The 20,519-nt window shown below is 30.4% G+C and overlaps 1 protein-coding gene across 1 annotated transcript in view; it reads left to right on the plus strand.

The window, feature by feature from the left end:
* The first annotated feature begins 231 nt into the window (after positions 1-231).
* The window catches only part of LOC129220379 (trafficking protein particle complex subunit 12-like), a 33,251-nt gene continuing 12,963 nt past the window's right edge, over positions 232-20,519 (plus strand). Inside the window, exons 1-10 of the mRNA XM_054854792.1 lie at positions 232-331; positions 2,268-2,339; positions 4,680-5,087; positions 8,692-8,947; positions 10,011-10,345; positions 12,700-12,813; positions 12,904-13,017; positions 14,957-15,095; positions 15,189-15,301; positions 17,346-17,418. Coding sequence (XP_054710767.1) covers positions 2,271-2,339; positions 4,680-5,087; positions 8,692-8,947; positions 10,011-10,345; positions 12,700-12,813; positions 12,904-13,017; positions 14,957-15,095; positions 15,189-15,301; positions 17,346-17,418 — 1,621 coding nt within the window. The 5' untranslated portion in view covers positions 232-331; positions 2,268-2,270. The remainder of the gene's footprint in view (positions 332-2,267; positions 2,340-4,679; positions 5,088-8,691; positions 8,948-10,010; positions 10,346-12,699; positions 12,814-12,903; positions 13,018-14,956; positions 15,096-15,188; positions 15,302-17,345; positions 17,419-20,519) is intronic.

A 20,519-nucleotide genomic window follows, 5' to 3' on the forward strand; every position in this document is an offset into this window, starting at 1 on the left:
ACAAAATTTCAGACGCTTTATCACACAGCTTATAAATGACCTCAATAGTTTCAGTATGAATGAGCATGAATAATTCAATGTGGTTCCTAAAACCAGACGGAAAATATGTATTAAGACGCATTATAAATTAATATGACAAGAAACAAACTCAAGATTACATCAATAATAAATTTGCGCTTGATTGAACTGTCATCTGTCATTCTTCTACCATAACACTGTAACTGTAACTACAAATAAGTTTTGTTTTTAAAAAATCGGGGGTTGTGTATTTTGTTGATATTTTTTTCTTCAAAAGTTGTTTAGGAATAATGTAAAATACTTTTCTATAGAAGTAAGAAACACTTAATTATTGAATAGAAATTGCTTGCTGTCTCTCATTTGTTATATGATAACTTCTCATAACTTTAGTTTGCCTTATAAAATCTCTCTTAATTTTGCAGTTTTTAACGTCAAAGACGTCGTTCCTTTAACGTCATTAAGTTTTAGTTCTGATTGCAAAGATTGCCAAAATCGAGTTTTATCTTCAGTTAAAATTAAATGAAATGTAGTAGGCGTTTCTCCCATGATGCTTAACTTAGATGGAAGGCGGCTGTGGGGTTCGATTCCCACCTCGCCTTGGGTGTTCATTCATTCTCATATGTTGTAAATCTCTCATTTATATTGTCCTGAGCATAAAACTTGGAATAACATTGTGGATTATTGGTGGAATAAAGCTTCTCCGCTGAGAATAGCTAAAAACTCAATGTGTGTTATCAAATTAAGACTGCAGGCCCTCTCGTTATTTGCCACTTAATAAAGAACAAGGGCTCCGATATAGGGGGGAAAGGGGGACTGGAGGCCCCCCCCCTAGAAAGTAGAACTTCCTTGTTTTTAGTATTTTTTTCTTTGCAAAAATGTAAAAATATTTCTTCTTCAGCCATTAATGAATAAGTAATTAAAAATGTCCAATTTTAAGGACTCTAATCTGCCCTGAAATTGGTTTTCATGGGGAAAATGTCATGCTAAACCATGGTTAAAATATCTGAGCCCCCCTTACAATTTTGCATAGGGCACCCATGATAAAGAACTAAACTTAATGCTGCTTTCTGATTCTTTATATTATGTAACCCTATTTAATTATTTAGTCTTGAGTATCATAGCAGTATATAAATGTTGCACCTCATACCTAGAAAAACGAGGCCACAGCGATATTTCAAATGAAAACAGAGAAATACTTACTTTGTAATAATCAGTGTAACCTGAAAAAGTGCTTTTTATTCTAGTTACATTTTCACCTTCCTATTTTTGCAGCCAGTCATAATTCCAAATGCTAAACACTGCCTACAGCATAACCAGCCAGCTGTTAGCAATTGCTCTTCGAAATAGAAAAAACTTTACAATTTGCCATGCGTTAATAATAAAACATTATGATGCACATTTTACTATTTTGTCATAAAAGAAAAAGCATCGGGCATTGGGATTCATGCTAGAAGAAATTTTAAAAAGAATTGCCCTCGCAAAACCCCTTTGGCCCAGGCCCTGAAGGGGCCAGTGCCCCTCGCACTGGCCCCTTCAGTCTTGTCTTCCTAGGTGTGCAGCAAGCCTTTCTAGTGTTAATAAAGCGAATTAGGTTGATTCATAGGGTTGGGAAATGGTTTACAAGTAACGTAGAAAAGTGATTTTTTTTTAATCCTCTTTTTTGTTACATTCTGGCTTGCAAAATGTCTAGACTGAGGAGAATCTTAAAATGTGTCTCTGGATTTGAGATTTAACATTATTGTGCAAAATAGTAACCAGTCTTACATAATATAGACAAACAGCATTCGCAGAAAATTTTTGACTCTGCAGAATTTTTTTTTCAAACTGCTAATGTTGATTTAAAAAAAAAAAAAAAATTTAAAGGAAAGCCTTTTAAAGCACATGTGTAAAAAAATAATGGTTTCGGCAGTTTTCTTCAGTTGGTGAAAAATGAGCAAACTATATGTTATTGTAAAAAGATTAAATAATTTAAAAAGCAGTTTTTTTTTTGTCTTCATATCTGAATATAAATTTAATTTTTTATTCAAGGGGTAGTTAGACAAAATGATTATTTTCAGAAAATATTCCAGTTAGGATTTGTGTTCGAAGAACGCTTTTCATTTTATCTAAGTCTGATAGCAATAAACTTTGAATGAGTTTTTTCTTTATTTTGTTGTAATGTATATTTATTATTTTTATACCTATTCATTTTTTTAAATGATATTATTTTAAATTATACATACCAATTAAGAGCTTTTACTTCTTTGTAGGATATGGAAATTGTTATTGATAAATCTCCCGAGTTAATGATTGAAGCTGAAGAGGCTCCTTTGGGTGCTACTGTAAGATTCCTTTATATTTTTTTTAACTTAAAATTTGGAATTTAATTTGCATGTGAAAATGTAACGTTAATCATTTGGATTGATGCTAGGTTTGTGAGAAATTATGTTTGTGTTGTCAGAGATGGTTCTTAGTTTTAAACTTAACAGTATGTGTACTTTACGAATTCACTGGCATTTTAGAAGCTACTATTACCATAACTTTAAGTTGAAAGGCCATATTTATCTGTGTGCTTGAATATCAAATTGTACTCTGTGTTTGCTATGACTCCCCCCCCCCCCCACTCCCAGACCTAGATAATATCGACAAACACTACAGACATTTTAATGATAGATTATATAAACCTTTTCATGAATTTTACACTTTTTAGGAATGAATTGTACCATTGTTCATCTTGCCAATATGGGAACTTATTATATGATAGTGATTTTACAATGTTTGAATTTAAAGAAAACTTTTCAACATTTTAGAAAGCAAGCCAAGCAGTAACCAAATGTAGTTGCTTGCAATAAAAAATGACCTAGCTTCTTGTAACATGTAAGTGATGCTTATAGCATAATATCTTTTTTTTTTTTGGTATAATTTTAGTGGAATTAAATATGCTGTAGAACCTTGTTTATCCCAATCTTTGGTTAATCAGGGTGATTAATTTTATATATAGTAAAAGCACTGATTTTCATGAAGCTTTAAACTTCGCGATACTCACTACCCCAGCGTAATCACAAAAATTAAACCTTATGAAGTATTTTAATTTTGTATTCTATTTTTGGTTCAGTTAATATGAAATTTGCAAAATTTTTTGCTTTTGAAATCACGAATATCTTTGTTTTGCGAAAATAAATGGTTTTACAGTATTTGTTAAAATATTTTGTATTCAAAAAAAAAAAAAAAAAATAACAATTTTAAATTATGGTAGCAAGAACAAAATATCAGTTCACAAAAATTCGCTTTTCATTTTGATTAAATGAACAAGATCTGCCTAGATCATAAGATAAATTATCTTAATCTAACAAACATCAAGGTGTACTTGAAATTTAAGTCTGACACCACTGCAGTTTAAACTATTAATGATAAAGTGTTTACGCAAAAAAATCTATCTGATTTTGTTACAAATTATTGTTTTTTGCTGCATAATTAAAAGTTAGTGAAGTCTCTTGTTAAGGGTTTGTTTTACTAATAACCCAGATGTTTTACTACCCAGATTTCCCTTTAGTCCTGGTTAGTGCGGATAAACAAGCAAATACTGCATTAAGTTTTTTTTTTTTTTTTTAATAACTCTTTTCTTCATGTTTGACTTTAAGCCTTGTTTGTCCTTAATCCATTTAGACGGATGAGACACTTTTATACATGTATTTGTGCTTTAATCCCACACTTTCCAACTTGGGCTTTTAATTGTGAAATATTCAAATATAAGGAACCATTATGTATCATAATATGAAGTATAGTATAATTTTTCAGAAAAAAAATTTGCACTTGAAAAATAATAATTTGTACGCATTGCAGTTGTGATCGTATAGTCACACCCGTAACATGTACAAATCATTTTTTGTAAATACAAGAAAATTTTAGAAAGTTGGTACTCAAAGGTTGTTTAACACTTTGAGGTCTATGCCCAAGCGTCACTCAAGTTGCTGTTTTTGGGGAAGTTAACAAAGCCTGGGAGTCTCTTTGGGTCCAATATTTACTCTCTTAGCTATAAAAATTCAAGTTATATATGTTTCTAGCCTTATTAGAAATTATCTACGAATCTTTAACTTTCAGAAAAAAAATATAGATGGCATCACCAGGCAGAAATATCTACATGAAACATGATAGAATTGGGGTTTAAAGTCGGGTTCGTGCTTTGAAATGTACCATACAAATTATTTAGAATTTAAACCTATTTTCAGATAGTTGTTCAAGATTTAGGTAAGTTTGTTATTCAGTTTATGTAACCTTTTATGGTTAAAATGATGTTTTCCTATGCTGAACTTTTTTTTTTTAGTTTCAAACATGCTTTTTTTGATAATTTCTTACGAAAAATTGATTTTTATTTTATTCAAATAGTGCTTTCATTACGATAGAAAACATCTTGAAGTATGTAATACAAAAAAAAAAAAAAAAAAATTACCAAAAAACATATCTTCCATGTATTTTTAAAAAAAATCATGCAAAGTGCTAAAAAAAACCCTGTCTGGAGGGAGATATGCAGTCGAAATAGCTGACCTGAAAGTGTTAAATATATCAAAAGCTAAAGTTTTCGGAATCAAGCAAGAATATATGCATAAAAATGTCTCATTTGTGCAAACGAACTAAGCATTTTACATTCTACACAAATGTTTTCATTGTTCTATTTCATTAAGGTCGTGAGTACACTCACAGATAAAGCTCCCGAACTGCCGGTCAAAACTGAAAATATCCGTAAAAGCTCCATCTCTGTGACAGATTTTAATATTCTTCAACCTCCCGAAGTTCACCCGGAAAATGCTTCAACGAAGTCAACCTGCATGCCTCGCAAAGGGTCAGCCGATTTGTGTCCTGATGCCAAGAGTGAGTCCAATATTAAGAGAGTTGATTCTTATTCAAAATTTGGAGTTATGGAGACTGTTCCATTGGAAATTGTTCCTGGCGAAACTGCAACTGTAGCTTCGGAAAATGTGGAAGCTTTAGAAAAAACTGAGAAGCTGTCTTTGCAACTGCGTTCTTTGAGCATGAATGAGAACATTTCTCAGTCTGAGCTCCAAAATGATACGTTTCAGGGGAAACCACATGTAAGTTTATTTTCTTTTAACATTCTACATTGAATCTGTTTGATTTTATAATACAGTGAAACCTGTGTAAGTTGACCACTTGCGGTGCAGTACTTTGGTGGTCAACTTATAAAGGGGGTAATGATTTTTTTTTGTCATTTCTTGCACCATGTATTCATTTTTTGACTAATTGACACTTACTCTTTCCGTTCAACTCACTTTCATTGTTTAACATTACTTTGAAACAATAATTTAAAATGTTATTCAAATATTTTTAGAGGTTATTCTCTCAGAATGACGTATAATGTGTCATGTAATTTAAAATTTCAGTAAATTGATCAAAAAAAATCGTTGTTTATAAAAAGTTATTGGAGATTAATAGTTCCTAAAATTTCATAGCTAATCAAAAATAACAAATTTTTCGCTTATTTTTTTCTCATATACATTTAATACATTTATAACCATGATGATCTACTTTTCAACAAAATAACTCCTTATTGAAGTTTGGCACACTTATTAGACACTAGTTTTGGAAATTCCATATATGTTAGCTACTTTTCTCTGGATTCCTCCCTTTTCAATTAATTTTAATATTTCATACTTTTTATCAATCTCAAGTTCAGCTAACTTTCTTTTTGAAGCCATTTTATGTAAAACACAAAGAGCAACAAGCTGGACTCTCATAGTTCTAAAAGGCAGTTTTAAATGAAAATGTCCTATCTCTTAATCCCTTGCACCAGAAATACTGCAATGCAAGTAACTTTTACTCTAGAACAATTCCAGTGTTGCCACAAAATACTGCAACTGGAAAAAAAATGCTTTGTACTTTTCTACTGGCACATTTTTTTCATTAATTAGAGAGTACAAAAGGTAATCTCAAATAGAACAACAAAAGAAAAACAAGTTTAGAGAATAAAAGGGTTCTTAGTAGTTTTCCAATGTGGTTAAACTTACAAGGAGGTTTAGTTATGCTGCTGTTTTATTCAGTTGGTAAAATGCTGGTCTGGCATCAAAAACATTCTTGGAAAGCTATAAAAAAATAATAATAAAATAAAATAATTTGCTAAATTAAGTTTTAAAAATAAAAATCAAGTGGTCAACTTACGAAGGGTTTTTTACAATACTCCAAACCAAATTTGGGGTTCATTAGTGGTCAAGATAGACAGGTGGTCAAGATAGAAAGGTGGTCAAGTTACAGAGGTTTTCCTTCATTATACAAGATAGGACTATTTCCGTTCCTGACAAAAGCGGTCAACATAGACAGGTGGTCAACTTACAAAGGTGGTCAACTTTACAGGTTTTACTGTAATTGTATAATTAAGTTGTAAGTTTGGGTCCCGAACCAGGGCTCGGGCGGAACTAAAAGGGTCCTTTCAGGGTATTTTCGACATTTATGTAGAGTATGTAACGTAACCTTTTTTTGTCATAACGTTTTTATTTACTGTTTTATTAGCTTCTTATTTTATTTTGAGCTTTTCATGCCAACACATCAACTCAAATTAAAAATAATTTGCAAATCAAACAGCAAATTTAAAAACTATGGCAGAAAGAGGTCACGTTATGAACTCTACATAAATGTCAAAAATACCGTGAAATGACCCAAAAGCATTTACAACCGAAGCTCGATCGAGCTCTGAAGTTAGAGGACAGTCATTCTCATTTCGAGGCCTCTCACTTTTTATTTTGGAAATTCTTTGATGCTAATGGTGTGTTGCAAGCACAAAGCTCTCCAAGTTCCCATTCCAAATCAATACCTCCAGGGTAGTGAACCAGGAGTTGTTTAGCTTGTGGTAGATCCAGCTTCAGGTTTCGGAACAGGGCCGTAACCAGACTTTTGTTTCAGAGGGGGTTTTACCAAACACATTCTTTGGAACATTTATATGGTCTATCAAATTTAGTTTCATGTGTATTCTATTGATTTTTGTTACAATAGATTATCTAAATGGAATATTATGTTCTTACAAAATGCCATATTGTTACATGATGAATGAATTTCTCAATAGCTATCATAAACACACAGTTAGTTAGTACAATTTTTCAGTCATACTAATTTCATTTCACAAATAAAATTGAAATAATAATAATAACAAGAGTATAATTTTTGTCACCAAAATATAAATAAATAAATAAATATTGGAAAGCATTTCTTTGGATGAAAATTTTCAAAGAGGGTTTGACCCCTATAAACCACCCCCTTGCATACGCCCCTGTTTTGGAAGAGGTCATTGCAAAAAAAAAATCTGAACATACTAGGTTGTCATATCAACCACAAATAGTGAGTCTGGAGCTCTGGTGCTTTCTTGTAGTCAAAGCTCCCAAGATACTCATGGCCTGATTGCCGCACATGCCTACTAGGCCTAAGACTAGGGCTCTCTCTTACTAAGGGGCTCCAAGTTACTTAAAAAATTATGCATAGCATTATGCACAATTTTTGCAATTATGCACAACTATACGAGAAACGCACACATTTTCAAAATAATGACTTGTTAATTGGAAAATAAACTTTTGTCAGTGTGAGAATTTTTATTCACTTTGCCAGTAGAAAATTTACCGTCTCATAATTAAGAGAGGCCCCGGCCCCAAAGGAGATTCATAAATGCACATGATAAATGATTTACCTAATTCTATGATAGGCAAAGGGGGCCTCCAAATATTCATTCCAACTGGCCCCCAAATTTGTAAATCAACCACTGCATTCTACTATAGAGCCTTCAGGGGGCCTTCAAATTATTGTGGGCCTAGGGCCTCACTTTTAGTTAGTCCGGCCCTGAAGATACTTATTTTGAAAGGACGGGTCTAACTTCCGATTTTGAAAGGGGTCATTCTGTAAGGAGGGTATGTTAGTATTATGTTTGGGTTATGAAAATAGTCTAAGGTGAAATTTTAAACACATAAATCTTGAAAAAATAGCTTTAGATTTACTATCTTTGGTCAATTAAAGAGGGGTCATGGCACCACTTTGGATCTGCTCCTGCCAATATCAACCACCAAGGACGGCAAAAATTCCAAGAGGTCACCTTTAATATGATGGATAGGTGAAACCTATCCGTGTGTTTCACCATGAAGTGTCCCTTTTTATCTTCTATTTCAGGAATAAAGACATTTCAGAAAGTTTTATATGTATTTTTGCAAAAAGCAACTTGGTTACAGTCACACATTAATTGTGGAAAAAAAAAATTATATTTTTCACAAGGTTCATGTACTGAAATGATCATTCAAACACTTTTTTATCTCTCAGTGTTTTGTGTGTTGGCTTAGTTTTAAAGTTATTAAAAACATAATTAGAAACTCACAGTAAGTACAGTAAATTAAGTTCTTGTCCAGAAAAAAAAGTTATTTAAATTAAATATTCGAAATTACCTTTGAAAATTGTTTTATTTATTTTTGACTTTCTGCCTCATGCTGTAAAGTTTTCTGTATTTCCATTTCATTAGCTACATAATATATATTAATAATATATATCAGCACGAAAATGAGTATTGTAGGCTTCGCTTAACTATATTACTATGCTTCATTTGTTATTTTAATTTTTACAAAAAATAATGCATTTTTATGGAAGCAATGTTTTTTTTTCTTGTCAACTTATCATTTTCCATTAATGTCGTTTTTTTGTTCTCTCTTTTAGTCTGCATCAGATTGTGAGACTAATGTATTGAGCAAATATTTTAATTTGAATAATGAAACAAGAAATGATGTCAATGCAGATGGAATTGCATTTTTTAATGCTCTAGCAGAAAATTCTAAAGATGAAAAACTAAATCCGGAATCATTCATTAATTCAGCAGTGAAAGATACATCCGAAAGCGACATAAAGATACAGAACTTGGCAAATCAAACTGAAACTGGCTTTAAAAGTTATGAAGGAGACTCTGCAGCTAAAGGTAAAAGTATAGTCTTTATTATTCTGGCTTTATGTTACTATTTTTCAGGGTTTGTTGATTTAAATCAGTTTGTTTTAAATCGTGATTAAAATCATTATTTAAATCAAGTGGTTTAAATAAAAAGAATCATTGGTTTAAATCAATTGATTTTAATCAAGTGATTTTTTTAACAAAACCATTTATTAAAATCAGTTGATTTTATTTTTATAAATTAATTTTGCATTTTTATAGAATTTGTGGCTTTAAATATAACAATGCTGCATTATACAATTTTGACTCCAACTGGCAAAACTACATAGATCCCCCTTTTTGTGTGTGTAACGGTTTTCAAACTCTTTCAATTATTGCTTTTTCTCCAAAATTAGTTGTTCTGAACAAATTAAAAATTTAGTTTTTCTCATACACCATGACAAATACCTTATAGTAGTAAAGAAAAGTAATTATTCAACATATTATGTTGCACTGAAAAAGTAAATGATGATTTCAACCTTATCTTTTAGCAAAGCATAAAACAAAATTACATCTTATCTAAACGTCATAACATATTGATAAATCTAAAATTTATTGAATATTTAAAGTATTTTTCCTATTTTTAAAAGTAATTTGAATGGATTCATTAGTTCAGATTGCTTTATTATCAAGGTTTTTTTCGCCTTCTTCATCCCCATTGAACAATTGAATCAATTTCAGAACTTTTGTAGACTCTAAGGCTGATGAACATAGAAAACTGCCAAATTTTAAGATTTTTTTTTTCTAGAAAGTATGAAAATTATAATTCTAGGAAATAGTGGTAATATTGTTTCCTAGAATTATAGTTGAAGGATTGGTGGTTGTAGCTCGGGGGGGGGGGAGTAGACATTAAATTTAATTTGAGTCATGCATTTGTGTTAAAAATGGTCGATTTAAACTATTATTAAAAAATAGTTACTGCCATGAAATGAAAATAGATCATTAAAAATTATTTTTATTTTATTTCTCTCTCTTTTTTTCCCTTAATATAATTGTGTGCACAATTTCTTAAGATAAAAATATTAATTTCACTAACATTTTCTCATGCTTTTAGTGACAACTGAAGAAGTTCAACAACCAATTCTACTAAAATTTTTTGCCGAAGATAAAAGTGGAACTGATAAAGACGGGAAACTGTTTTTTGACAAAATTGCAGAAGAAAAATCCCTTGCTGATAACGTACTGGATAAAATTAAAGACACCAGTTTGACACTTAATTCCATAGAAAGCAACTTTTTGGGCTCACCTTCTTTAAACAGCGAAGCGGAAGAGGCATGGATACCGTCCGAAAAGACTCGTCAAGTACTAGTATCTATTATCACTTCTGTCACTTTTATTCCTGACCAGACCCTGTTGACCATGCCAGGAGTTATACTTGATGAAGAATTGGTATTTTCCCTTTGTATTTGTTGTTTCTTTAGAGGTGCAAAATTGAGTTATTAATAAATGTGATATTCCGAAACTATACTTTTGTTAGAGAGTACCTACTTCCCTCCTTAATTTCTTAGCAAGTGTTTATTTTAATTTGAAAATAACATCCTCCCTTCAAAAGATATTTTTTAATATGCACCCAAACTTGTTTTTATGTGGAGGATTGGGACCGCATAAAAAAAAAAATTGCATTGAAAAAAATCGTTCAAATGTCACAAGTAGCTATAATGTTTCTAGTTAATTTATGAATCTTGGTGACATTTTTAAATGCCCTCTTAAAACTGATTACTGTGTTGCAAGCAACAAGGATTTTTTACAATATTTTCTTTTATATCTGATATCGTAAAACTTCGATTCAGTCACCTCATTTTGTGTGCCATAACATTCTTTAATCTGCCTTTTTTCAATTGTATGTCATTCTTTTGTTCATGTTGGGGATACAGTATTGATAATAATTGCTATATATTCTAAAAGTAAATCATTAACTTATGGTTCATCAATGCCACTTAAACTTGTCAAGCAAAAACTAAACAGACTGTGGCCACCAAAGGGAACTTAACTTTTCTTGGTGGAGTAGTGATGTTCTATGGTCTCTTAGGAATGACTGATTTATACAGGGGTGCCCATCCCCCCCCCCCCAGGTTCAATGGCGCAAATTCCTCCCCCCCCCCCCAAAAAAAAAAATTCTCCACCCTCTTTCTCTTTTTATTTTTAGCTCTCTTTTTTATTTATTTATTTTTTGAAATAATTTTTATTAATTTATTTTAAAAAATAGTTTTTATTTATTTATTTTTAAAAAATATTTATTTATTTTTTTAAAAATATTTTTTATTTATTTATTTATTTTTAATTATTATTAATATTTTATTAGAAAAGTTCTTTGCTACACCAATAACACACACGCCAACTAAATAAATAAATGAAATAAAATATAAACAGAATAAAATAAAATAAAAAAAAATTAACTTAAAAATAAGTCGATAAATAAATTTAAATAAATAAATTTTTAAAATTTTTAAATGCCCCCCCCCCCAAAAAAAAATGGTGTTGCAACTTTCACCATAATCCCCTACCCCCTGTGGGCACCCCTGGATTTATATCTTAAAAAATAGCGTGTTTTAACTGGTCTGTAAATATTTTTCCAATAGTTATGTAAATACATTAATTTCTCAAAGCTGGGCGGGGGAGGAGGAAACAATTGACCCTTTTGACCCCTAAATGACAGGCCTGGTTTTATATAAAAAGTAAAGGAAGTTTCTATTAATTTCTGTTTGAAAGAATTCATAAATATTTAATTGAGAAGCTTAAATAACAAGCCGTTGCTTACCTGTCTATTAGAGAAACATCACAACTTTGGTTTTGTTAATGTTTCGTGATAATTGTGCTCACATAAACTTTTATATAGTTTTCCCCAGGGTTCGTCGATATATATCAGTCAATATATATCACAATGTACATCCAATATTTATTCAAGATCATGATATTTTGATATTTTCGATATTTATTTTTTCAACTACGGTATTTTAAATATAAAAAGTATATTAATTATAGTAAAATTGTTCATTTATAATTAAAAATAACCAAAAATTTATGTACTATATTTTTATGATGTATTAATACATCATTAATATAATGAAGTAATACAATACTCCTATTTTACTTGTATTTTATATTCATAAAATTAGTATGTAATGCAACAATTTTAAATCATAATAAAAGTGCCTAGTTAAATGTTACACATTGCTCAAAAAAAGAAAATGTCTTATGACTGTGCACGGACTAATGTATATATTTTATTTCTGAATCATATAACTGTAAAAGTAGCTAACAGAAGAAAAATAAATAAAACAGCTAATGCTAAATAACTCCATAAAAATTGATAGAAATTTAAAATGAAAAATTAGATATTAATAATGAAAGAAGCCTTAATTTTAAGTATAGATATTGTAATTATAATAATAAGAAAATAAAGAGTGATTTGAGGATGCATTTACTATTTGGAAGACTTTAGTTTGTGCTCATTGAAAAAATTGGATATATATCAAAATATCCGATATATATCAAAACATAGGATATTTTCAATATTTTCGAAAATTCGATAATTTTCGATATTTTAAAAAATATCATGATATTTTTGAGCCCTGGTTTTCCCTGAGAAGTTTTAGTTTATTCCTTCATTTTACTGGTTGTAAATTCAGCGATTTCACGTTTGCTACGCATTTATGATGTATTTATACATAGTATGCATAAACTTAATGCTTCCATTTGTGTGTTGCATTATCAGTTGAAGTATTCTGCTTGCATTTTCTTAGGAAGATCCCGTGAAGGCACTTTTGATCGAGTGCAACTCACCCGAGTCCCGACTCCGAAAAGTGCTAACAGTGAATGATGTGTCCGAAGATGAAAATGGATTGAAGAAACTAATTGTTAGTGTTGTCTTGTTTTGTGAATCATAACCATAAAATAGTATGGCAAGATGACTTTATTTTTAAATTTTCGTTTTTTCTTTATAATAGGAAGCCGAGTGTTATAATGCTGCTGTAAATCTTACAAAGCGACTTCTCAAAACTCATGGTCAGGGACCAGGTGATGATGGTAAACCAAGTAAAAACACACCTTTTACTTTAAGGGTGAGTTTGTAGTTCTGGTCTTAACGTTAACCTTAAAATATGTTTTTGCTTCTTTTTTTCTTGAAAATTTCAGAATTAAAACTGATTATACTAGGCTTTTTCTTTTTGACTCAAAATGTTTAAAATATTATATTAACAATTTTAAGCTAGGTAGTTTGAATACTAATCCTTTTAACTTTGTGCATGTTGTTTCTGCTGTATTATTAATTTTAAGTTGAATTATCAGCAACAGGGTCAGTATTACATAAAACAATACTATATGCTTTTAAAATCTTAGTGCTGTAAAAATACAGGGTGGCGACAGGAACTGTGAAAAAAAGTTCCCTGACTTTTCCCTGATTTCCCTGATTAAGTTCACCAAATTTCCCTGATTTACGTTACCAATGGTAATGGTTTTCTTTCTTTGCTCTACTTTAAATCCATTGTATGTTTGTATAAAATGCAGTATTTTAAACGTTTTAAGTTGTGTAAAGTTGTTGAACTAAAGATATATTTTAAAAAGATACAACTTTTTTAATAAAATGGTTAAAAAAAACATATCAAGTCAATTTTTTTAGGGAAAAAAAGCCTACAAAACAGCATATTCAATTTTTCTACATTTTCACCACTTAGCATAAGAATTTTAAGAAACTATTAAAATTACTCTTAAAAACATTTGTGTATTTATGATAGAACTAAAAGGCAATTGAAATTATTTTGAACTAAGTTTTCAAACAGTATAATAATTGTTGCAAGAATAACAAGTAATAGTGAAAGAATAGAAGTAATGTAGTTACTCTTACATAACTAAGTGAGATATTTATGCAAAACAGATGAAACCATTTGACATCCATTCATAGGGAGCTTTTCTCTAATCAAGAACATAGGTTTTAATGAATAAATACAGCATTTTAACAATAAAAAAAATAAAGATATTTACATAAGTACACAAGTTAACTCTATTTCAAATGATTTCAGTATGTAACGAAAAAAAATCTTAGATTCCTTTCGTAACAAACAACTTTAAAATGCAAGAAAAAAAAAAGAAAAAAAGATAATTTCAAAATATATAAAAGAAGAATACAACTTGGTTATAAAATTAATGAATCACTTAAGTCTGATGAAAAGAAAACCTTTATAATCTGCGGTGACAACAAATAGTATAACGGCAAAAAACAAAGTTTTTTTATTGAAAGTTCAATTTTAGCAATTAAATTTAAAACGCGAGGAAGTAATAACTGTTAAGCTTTTATAGTATTAATTCAAAAACCAAAGATTTCTTCTTGAAATCGTGATTACAGTATGCTAATTACTTCGAGACAATGGAATAAAGGCAAAGGAGCTAAGGCATTAATGAAGGCTTCCTCTTTGTCTGTATGGTTGTTTATTTTACATAGCATTGAAAGCGTAAAAGAAATTTCAAGCTAGGTAAAATAAACAACCTAACAGACACAGAAGCAATCTTAGGAAGTTCATCCTGTGGTTAATAAGTAAGATTCAATACTTTGACGTTGAGGAAAAAAGATGCACAAATATGCGGTAGCGTATAATCGCACCTCATTAATTTTACTTTTTTTTTAACAGATAATTGGCGGAAAATGCGTAGGGAATTAGCGTACTTAATTTCGTAAAGCAAAAAAAATTTTTTTTTTCTTCATAAAATCAATTTTCCCTGATTTTTTGTTATTTTTTCAAAATTCCCTGATATTTCCCTGACTTTTCCCTGATTTCCCTGATCTGTCGCCACCCTGAAATATCTACAACTTTAAAAAAAATTTCATGTCATAATCATGACATCACTATCTATGTTTGGTGCTCTATATATTGAGATGCAATCCGAGGGCAAGATTTCCTCGTTAATATAATGCTTTCGTGTATTGCAATTTCTTTAAAAGAATTTTTTAAATGCTTTCCAAATTTTATTTTATAAACTTGTTTTTTTTACTTTACATTTTTACAGCTGTGGCATACTCGACTCGCTCTATTGGTTAAACTACGGAAATTTTCTCTGGCGGAAATTGAAAGTGCTGCTTTTGGGGATTTGGATCGTCCAGATTTGTACTATGAATTTTATCCAGATTTATATGAGGGAAAGAGAGGTAGTTTCTCTTTTTTTTTAACAAATAACTTCCAAGCAAAATGATCTATTTTTATTATCTCATAATGTTTTTTTTATTTTTAATTTTATCTAGGCAGCATGGTTCCATTTTCTTTTCGACTTTTACTAGCAGAGTTACCTCAATACCTGGGAAATCATCAAGTCGCCTTAGATAACATGTATTCTGTTTTAAATATCGTTCAAAAAGTAAAGTTCTCTCAAATTACTCTTTTATGAATTACTATCATTTTTATGAATGAATTCTAATTTTTAATTCTTAAATTATGAAACAACTATTTCTTTGCAAGTTCAAATGCAACTGCTAATGTATGCATACATATACAGTGAAACCTCAATAAGTAGTCGACCGGTTAAGTGGTCACTCCGTTTAAGTGGTCATTTTTCTTTGGTCCCGACAAGGTCTCATTCGCAGTAATGTAAAATGACCCTCCTTTACTGGTCACCAAATTTAATTTTACCCGCTTAACTAGTCACTCAAAAGATGTTTTCTAAAATTCCTTTTCCTTATCGGATCTTAGAAAATAGTGTCGGACTTAGTTGAAAGGCTGTTTGATAGTCATTTTTCCTTGAAATCTCGATCCTCGGTTCTGGTCATTCAAAGCATAATTCTTTCTGTGACTCTGCCAAGTGCTGAGAATAGGAATCTAATTCCTTCCATCAAGACAGACAAAATCTAATACCTGGAGAAAGCAAGTCAGTATTTAACATCCGTTCACAAGGAACAAAAAACACAAAATTTAAAGCTTGATGCATGTTAGAAGAGATAGTTCTTTTCCGTAAGCAACAACTTCATCAGTCAACATTGAAGGATTGTATTAATGTACGGTAACTACATTAAAATAAGTTGTTGTTATTAAGTAATGCATAAGTAAGAGAAAATGAAACAAAGTAACTATCATTAGTATTTTTCCCCCTTTTTGAAATGTCCACTAATTTATAGACATTTATTACATAAGCTATTGTTTTTCTCACAGAATTGTACTGCTATTCATGAATATTTGTAAGGCTTTTTTTTTTCTTCTTTAATTTTCACTCCACATAAGTAGTCACTCCGCATAAGTGGTCAAAAATTTTTGGTCCCTTGAGTGATGACTTAACGAGGTTTTATCATTAGGAAAGAATGAGAAAAACAAAATAAAATGGGGGAGGGAGAGAAGACACTTATCAGTGTTGGTTGTATAAAGAATAAGGAAAGGTGCAAAAACACAAATTCCAAAGGAATAGAAACATGAAAATGCTTAGCCAGTGAGGCATTAGGCAAACACAGTATATGTAATGCAAACAAAGCATAAAGATTATTTGTGCAGAATATATTTTTGAAAAAACATTAAAAAAACTAATAAGGGGATTTCTTCCTCTACTCCCCTCCAAAGGTTATGTTTGGAAGAGATCACGATTTTTTGGTTGAGAAAACAAACAGCAATATTATGCGATTATTTTTAATTTTTCATTTAGTGTTGCAATTTTTTCAAATTAAAAAAAATAAATAATAATCCTTTTTCACAAAATTAGCATTGCAAAATTTAGTAAATGTTCTAAAGCATAATTAAGTATAAATTATATTTTTTAGTAGAATAGTATAAAAAGTGTTATTACTAGTAGTGTAACGAGTTCAGCTATTTGTAGTGTAATCAAGTATTCAAAAAATTTAGTCAAAGTATGATACTAAAAATTTTTTAATTTACTCTTTAGAGATTAATGTTAATAACTTTGAAACAGAAAATTATAGTCCCTTCTAAAGAGGCAAGGGGGAGAAAATCCATGTTGACTATATAGTTGCTGTGAATGAAATAGAAGGGTTAAATTAGAAAAAATATTTTTACAAAAATAGTTTTTTACTGCACAAAACGTTAGTTGGACATTGATATCAATGCACCTTATACTGGAATTTTATTTAAAAAAAAAACATAAATGATGTCTCAAAAAAAAAAAAAAAAGAAAGAAAATATTTTTGCTTTTTAATGGAAATGTTTTGAGTATTTTATGAGTAAGAACATCCCCCGCAGGCTATTTTCAAGAAAGGAATCTCATGAATTTCTATATTAATCTTATCAGCCTGCCCTGAATTCTAGCCCCAGATGTGTTTGATTATGTGTTAGATTTGTTGATTATTTACTATTATTCATGTATCAACATAAATTAAAATGTGTATATGTTCTTTTTTAGGGGTCTTCATGATCCTCCTTATTTATTTGGTAGCTCTTGATGTATAGTTTTTTTTTTCTTTTAGATAATAAAAAATGTAAAAAATGGCTGTGCTGAAGACGGAAGCATGATTAACATGTCAGAATCAAGACGAAAAGGTTAGTATTAGAGAAAATAAAAATGGGGGGGGGGGGTTAGAACTAGTGATATTTTTAATTTTTGTGATGTAACATATGTTTTTAAATTACTATTGTTCAAAAAAATTTACATTGTGCTAATTAATAATTTATAAGCTAAGTGACTTTTTAAATATGTACATGAAAACTAATGTAAAATTGAATTGCAAAATTGAAAAGAATTGTTTAATGGCTTTTTATTCATGTCTATTAATTAATATAAATTCAGTAAGGTCTGAGTCTTAAAAGTTTGATGATACTTTTTATTCATGGTGCTTTTTATATACTTTAAGTTACATTTTTTAGTAAAATCTGAGAATAGAAATTGTTTGCTACAGTAAAACTTACTTAACTACATACAGTAAATAATAAAAACTTTTTAAGCAATCGGTGTCAACAAAACTCCGCAGGTGACATGAAATATTAATTCACTAAAATAAAAAAAAAATGGATTGGGAGAAGATGCCCAGGGAGGTGCAATGTCTCAACATGTAAAATAGTGTGAAATAAATATCGATTTTCCAAAGAACTCATAAACATCCCTTCTCAAAAATCCTATTGCAATCAAAAAAGGAGATACACAACTTGACATCATAGCAGTTGTGTGTAAGAAATTTAAGCCTTCTACGGCAGCTAGGTTGACTTTCAGCTTTATTATTAGTAAAGATTACTGCAATTTTGATGCAAATAAAGTAGATTTATACAATCAATATACAGAACTGCCAACCTCTCCACATTTTGCGGCAACTTTCTGCTTTTAAATCCTATCTTCTGCTCTTCCACATGGTGAATTCTCCCCCCCCCCTCTGTTCCCCCTTTCATTAATTCAGGCAACCTGGATCTCTTACTAATCCGAATTAATAAGGTTTTACTGTGTTAAAAATTTAAAAGGTGCAAATATTAATTAAACTGTTTAAATGGAGCCTTTTTTTAAGCACTTTTATTATACTAGGCCTGATTGTCACGAGAAATCTGAGGCCTGGTTTTGCTTATATCTCTGCAAGTAGACCACTTAGAGACATCGGGATTTCACTAAATGATTTACTTAATTTTAAGGTACAATTTAGTGCTGAAAAATTAAATTTCTGAAATAAAATTATTATTTCAGTTAGGATGGAAAACAGCGAATTTTGTGTAATTTCCCTATTAAATGTTTAAATATAAAACCCACTGTTACAAATTTTGTTGCCTTGCAACAGTAATGTTAAAAGCAGTCATATTGAAAATTTTGAATCGAGGCTTCTCTGAAGCAAGCATGAAATTAGCAAGCACAAATCCTAGAGAGGAACAAGGATTAAATTTTAGTGCCAACTGCTTTAAGTTTTAGACACGTATATAGGTTTTTTCCCTTTTAGTACCGAGAATTTATATGAAAAAATAAGGTGAAGTTTCGTGAGGGTAAAATTATTTTATTTCTGAAATACATTTACACTAAAAAGGATAAAATAACAGAATTATTTTTAAAAATACTAAGCACTTTTCATAATGCACTCAAGAGGACAAAATAACTTTTCTGAGTCAGAAAGGACAATTAAAGAATTCCTGCAGTTTTCGAAAATTCCAAGAAAATGGCACCACAAACGAAGAAAAGTGCGGTTCTAGTCATTTCAAACCAAACTTTCCCAATAAGAAAAATATGCATGATTCAACATTTAAAGTTATGATTGAAAGCTAGATAATGATAATAAATTCTCTTCATGACTTGAGCCGCACTTTTCTTCGTTTGTGATGTCATTCTCTTGAAATTTTCGAAAACTACAGGAATTCTTAAATTGTCCTTTCTGACCCAGAAAAGTTATTTTGTCCTTTTGAGTGCATTATGAAAAGTGCTTAGTTTATTTTTATTTTATTTTTTTTAATCCTGTTATTGTGTTATACAAAATACATACTCATGCAAACAGATGTCAAATTTGTCGCAAAATGAATTTGGCGCACTTAATACCGTAAACCGGGGTTACTTTGATACAGGTTTCGCATATTTTGTATTGTAGCACCCTCAGTTTTCAAGATATTTCAACAATTCTTGAACCAAACGATAGCTTAACATTTCAGCTTTAAATTGCCGTTTGAAATTCTTCGATATATTGAATAGGGAGGGAGGGGGGTCTGTTTTTTCTTTATTAATGTTACCCCATCATCCGGGGTTACTTTGTAACAACGTGTTTTCTCCATCTAAAACGACTGTTTCTGTGGTTTGTAATCAAGTTACCCCATCCAAAAGATAGCCTGAGTTTTTTTTTAATAACAAAATTCAATTTTTCCATTTTTCTGGGTTTAAAAAGCTGGTTTTAAACGAAAAATGGTTCTTAAGTCACGTAGAGTGGTTCCTACCACTCTAAGCATGCTCATCTAGCAGGAATCAGGTTTGAATCAAACTAAAAAGAGAAAAATTCATAGGAAACTTCTTTTATTATAAAACATCAGTTGAAAAAAGTTTGAAATCACATCAAGCGTGTTTTTTTAATGTAAAACCACAGCCATCGTAATGTTTTTCTTCATTTCGACAATAACAAAATATCAAGGTAACTTCACTTGATTAGAATAAAATAGAACTTGAACTATAACTTGAAAAGAATAGATTCAAAAATTATAAACGCTCGAAAAGAAATTAAAAATAAGGCACAGAAATCACAAACCTTTTAAAATAAATGAGGCACATGAGATCTTTCTCATATCGTGAACATTATCCAAGGTGCACTCACAGCAGTCTTTGATCTATGACTTCAAGTCAACTGAAAACAGTGCATTCTCTCCAGGTATGATCCTTGGGATTCGAATCCTGCAGCAGATGCGGCGAGATTCAGAATTCCCCATGTATCAAAGTTACCCCTTCAACTTGTGTTGTTTTATGTTTTACAGACCCCGAAGAGTTCTTATTTTTCCTACTTTTTAGAGCTCTCTCCTTATTTTCCTACTTTTTCCTTTTTTTCCCTACTTTTTCTTTCTTTAGTATAGCATTTCTAATTGTGCACTGATTCTTATTCTTACAAAGCCGCACCGATAATTTTCTGCGTTTCAATTTTGAAAATCAAAAGAAGCAAGCATATCCTGAGCTTTTCATTGACTGATTACATTAATTTCTG

This window comes from Uloborus diversus, chromosome 1, assembly GCF_026930045.1.
Source record: "Uloborus diversus isolate 005 chromosome 1, Udiv.v.3.1, whole genome shotgun sequence".
Taxonomy (NCBI): Eukaryota; Metazoa; Arthropoda; class Arachnida; order Araneae; family Uloboridae; genus Uloborus; species Uloborus diversus.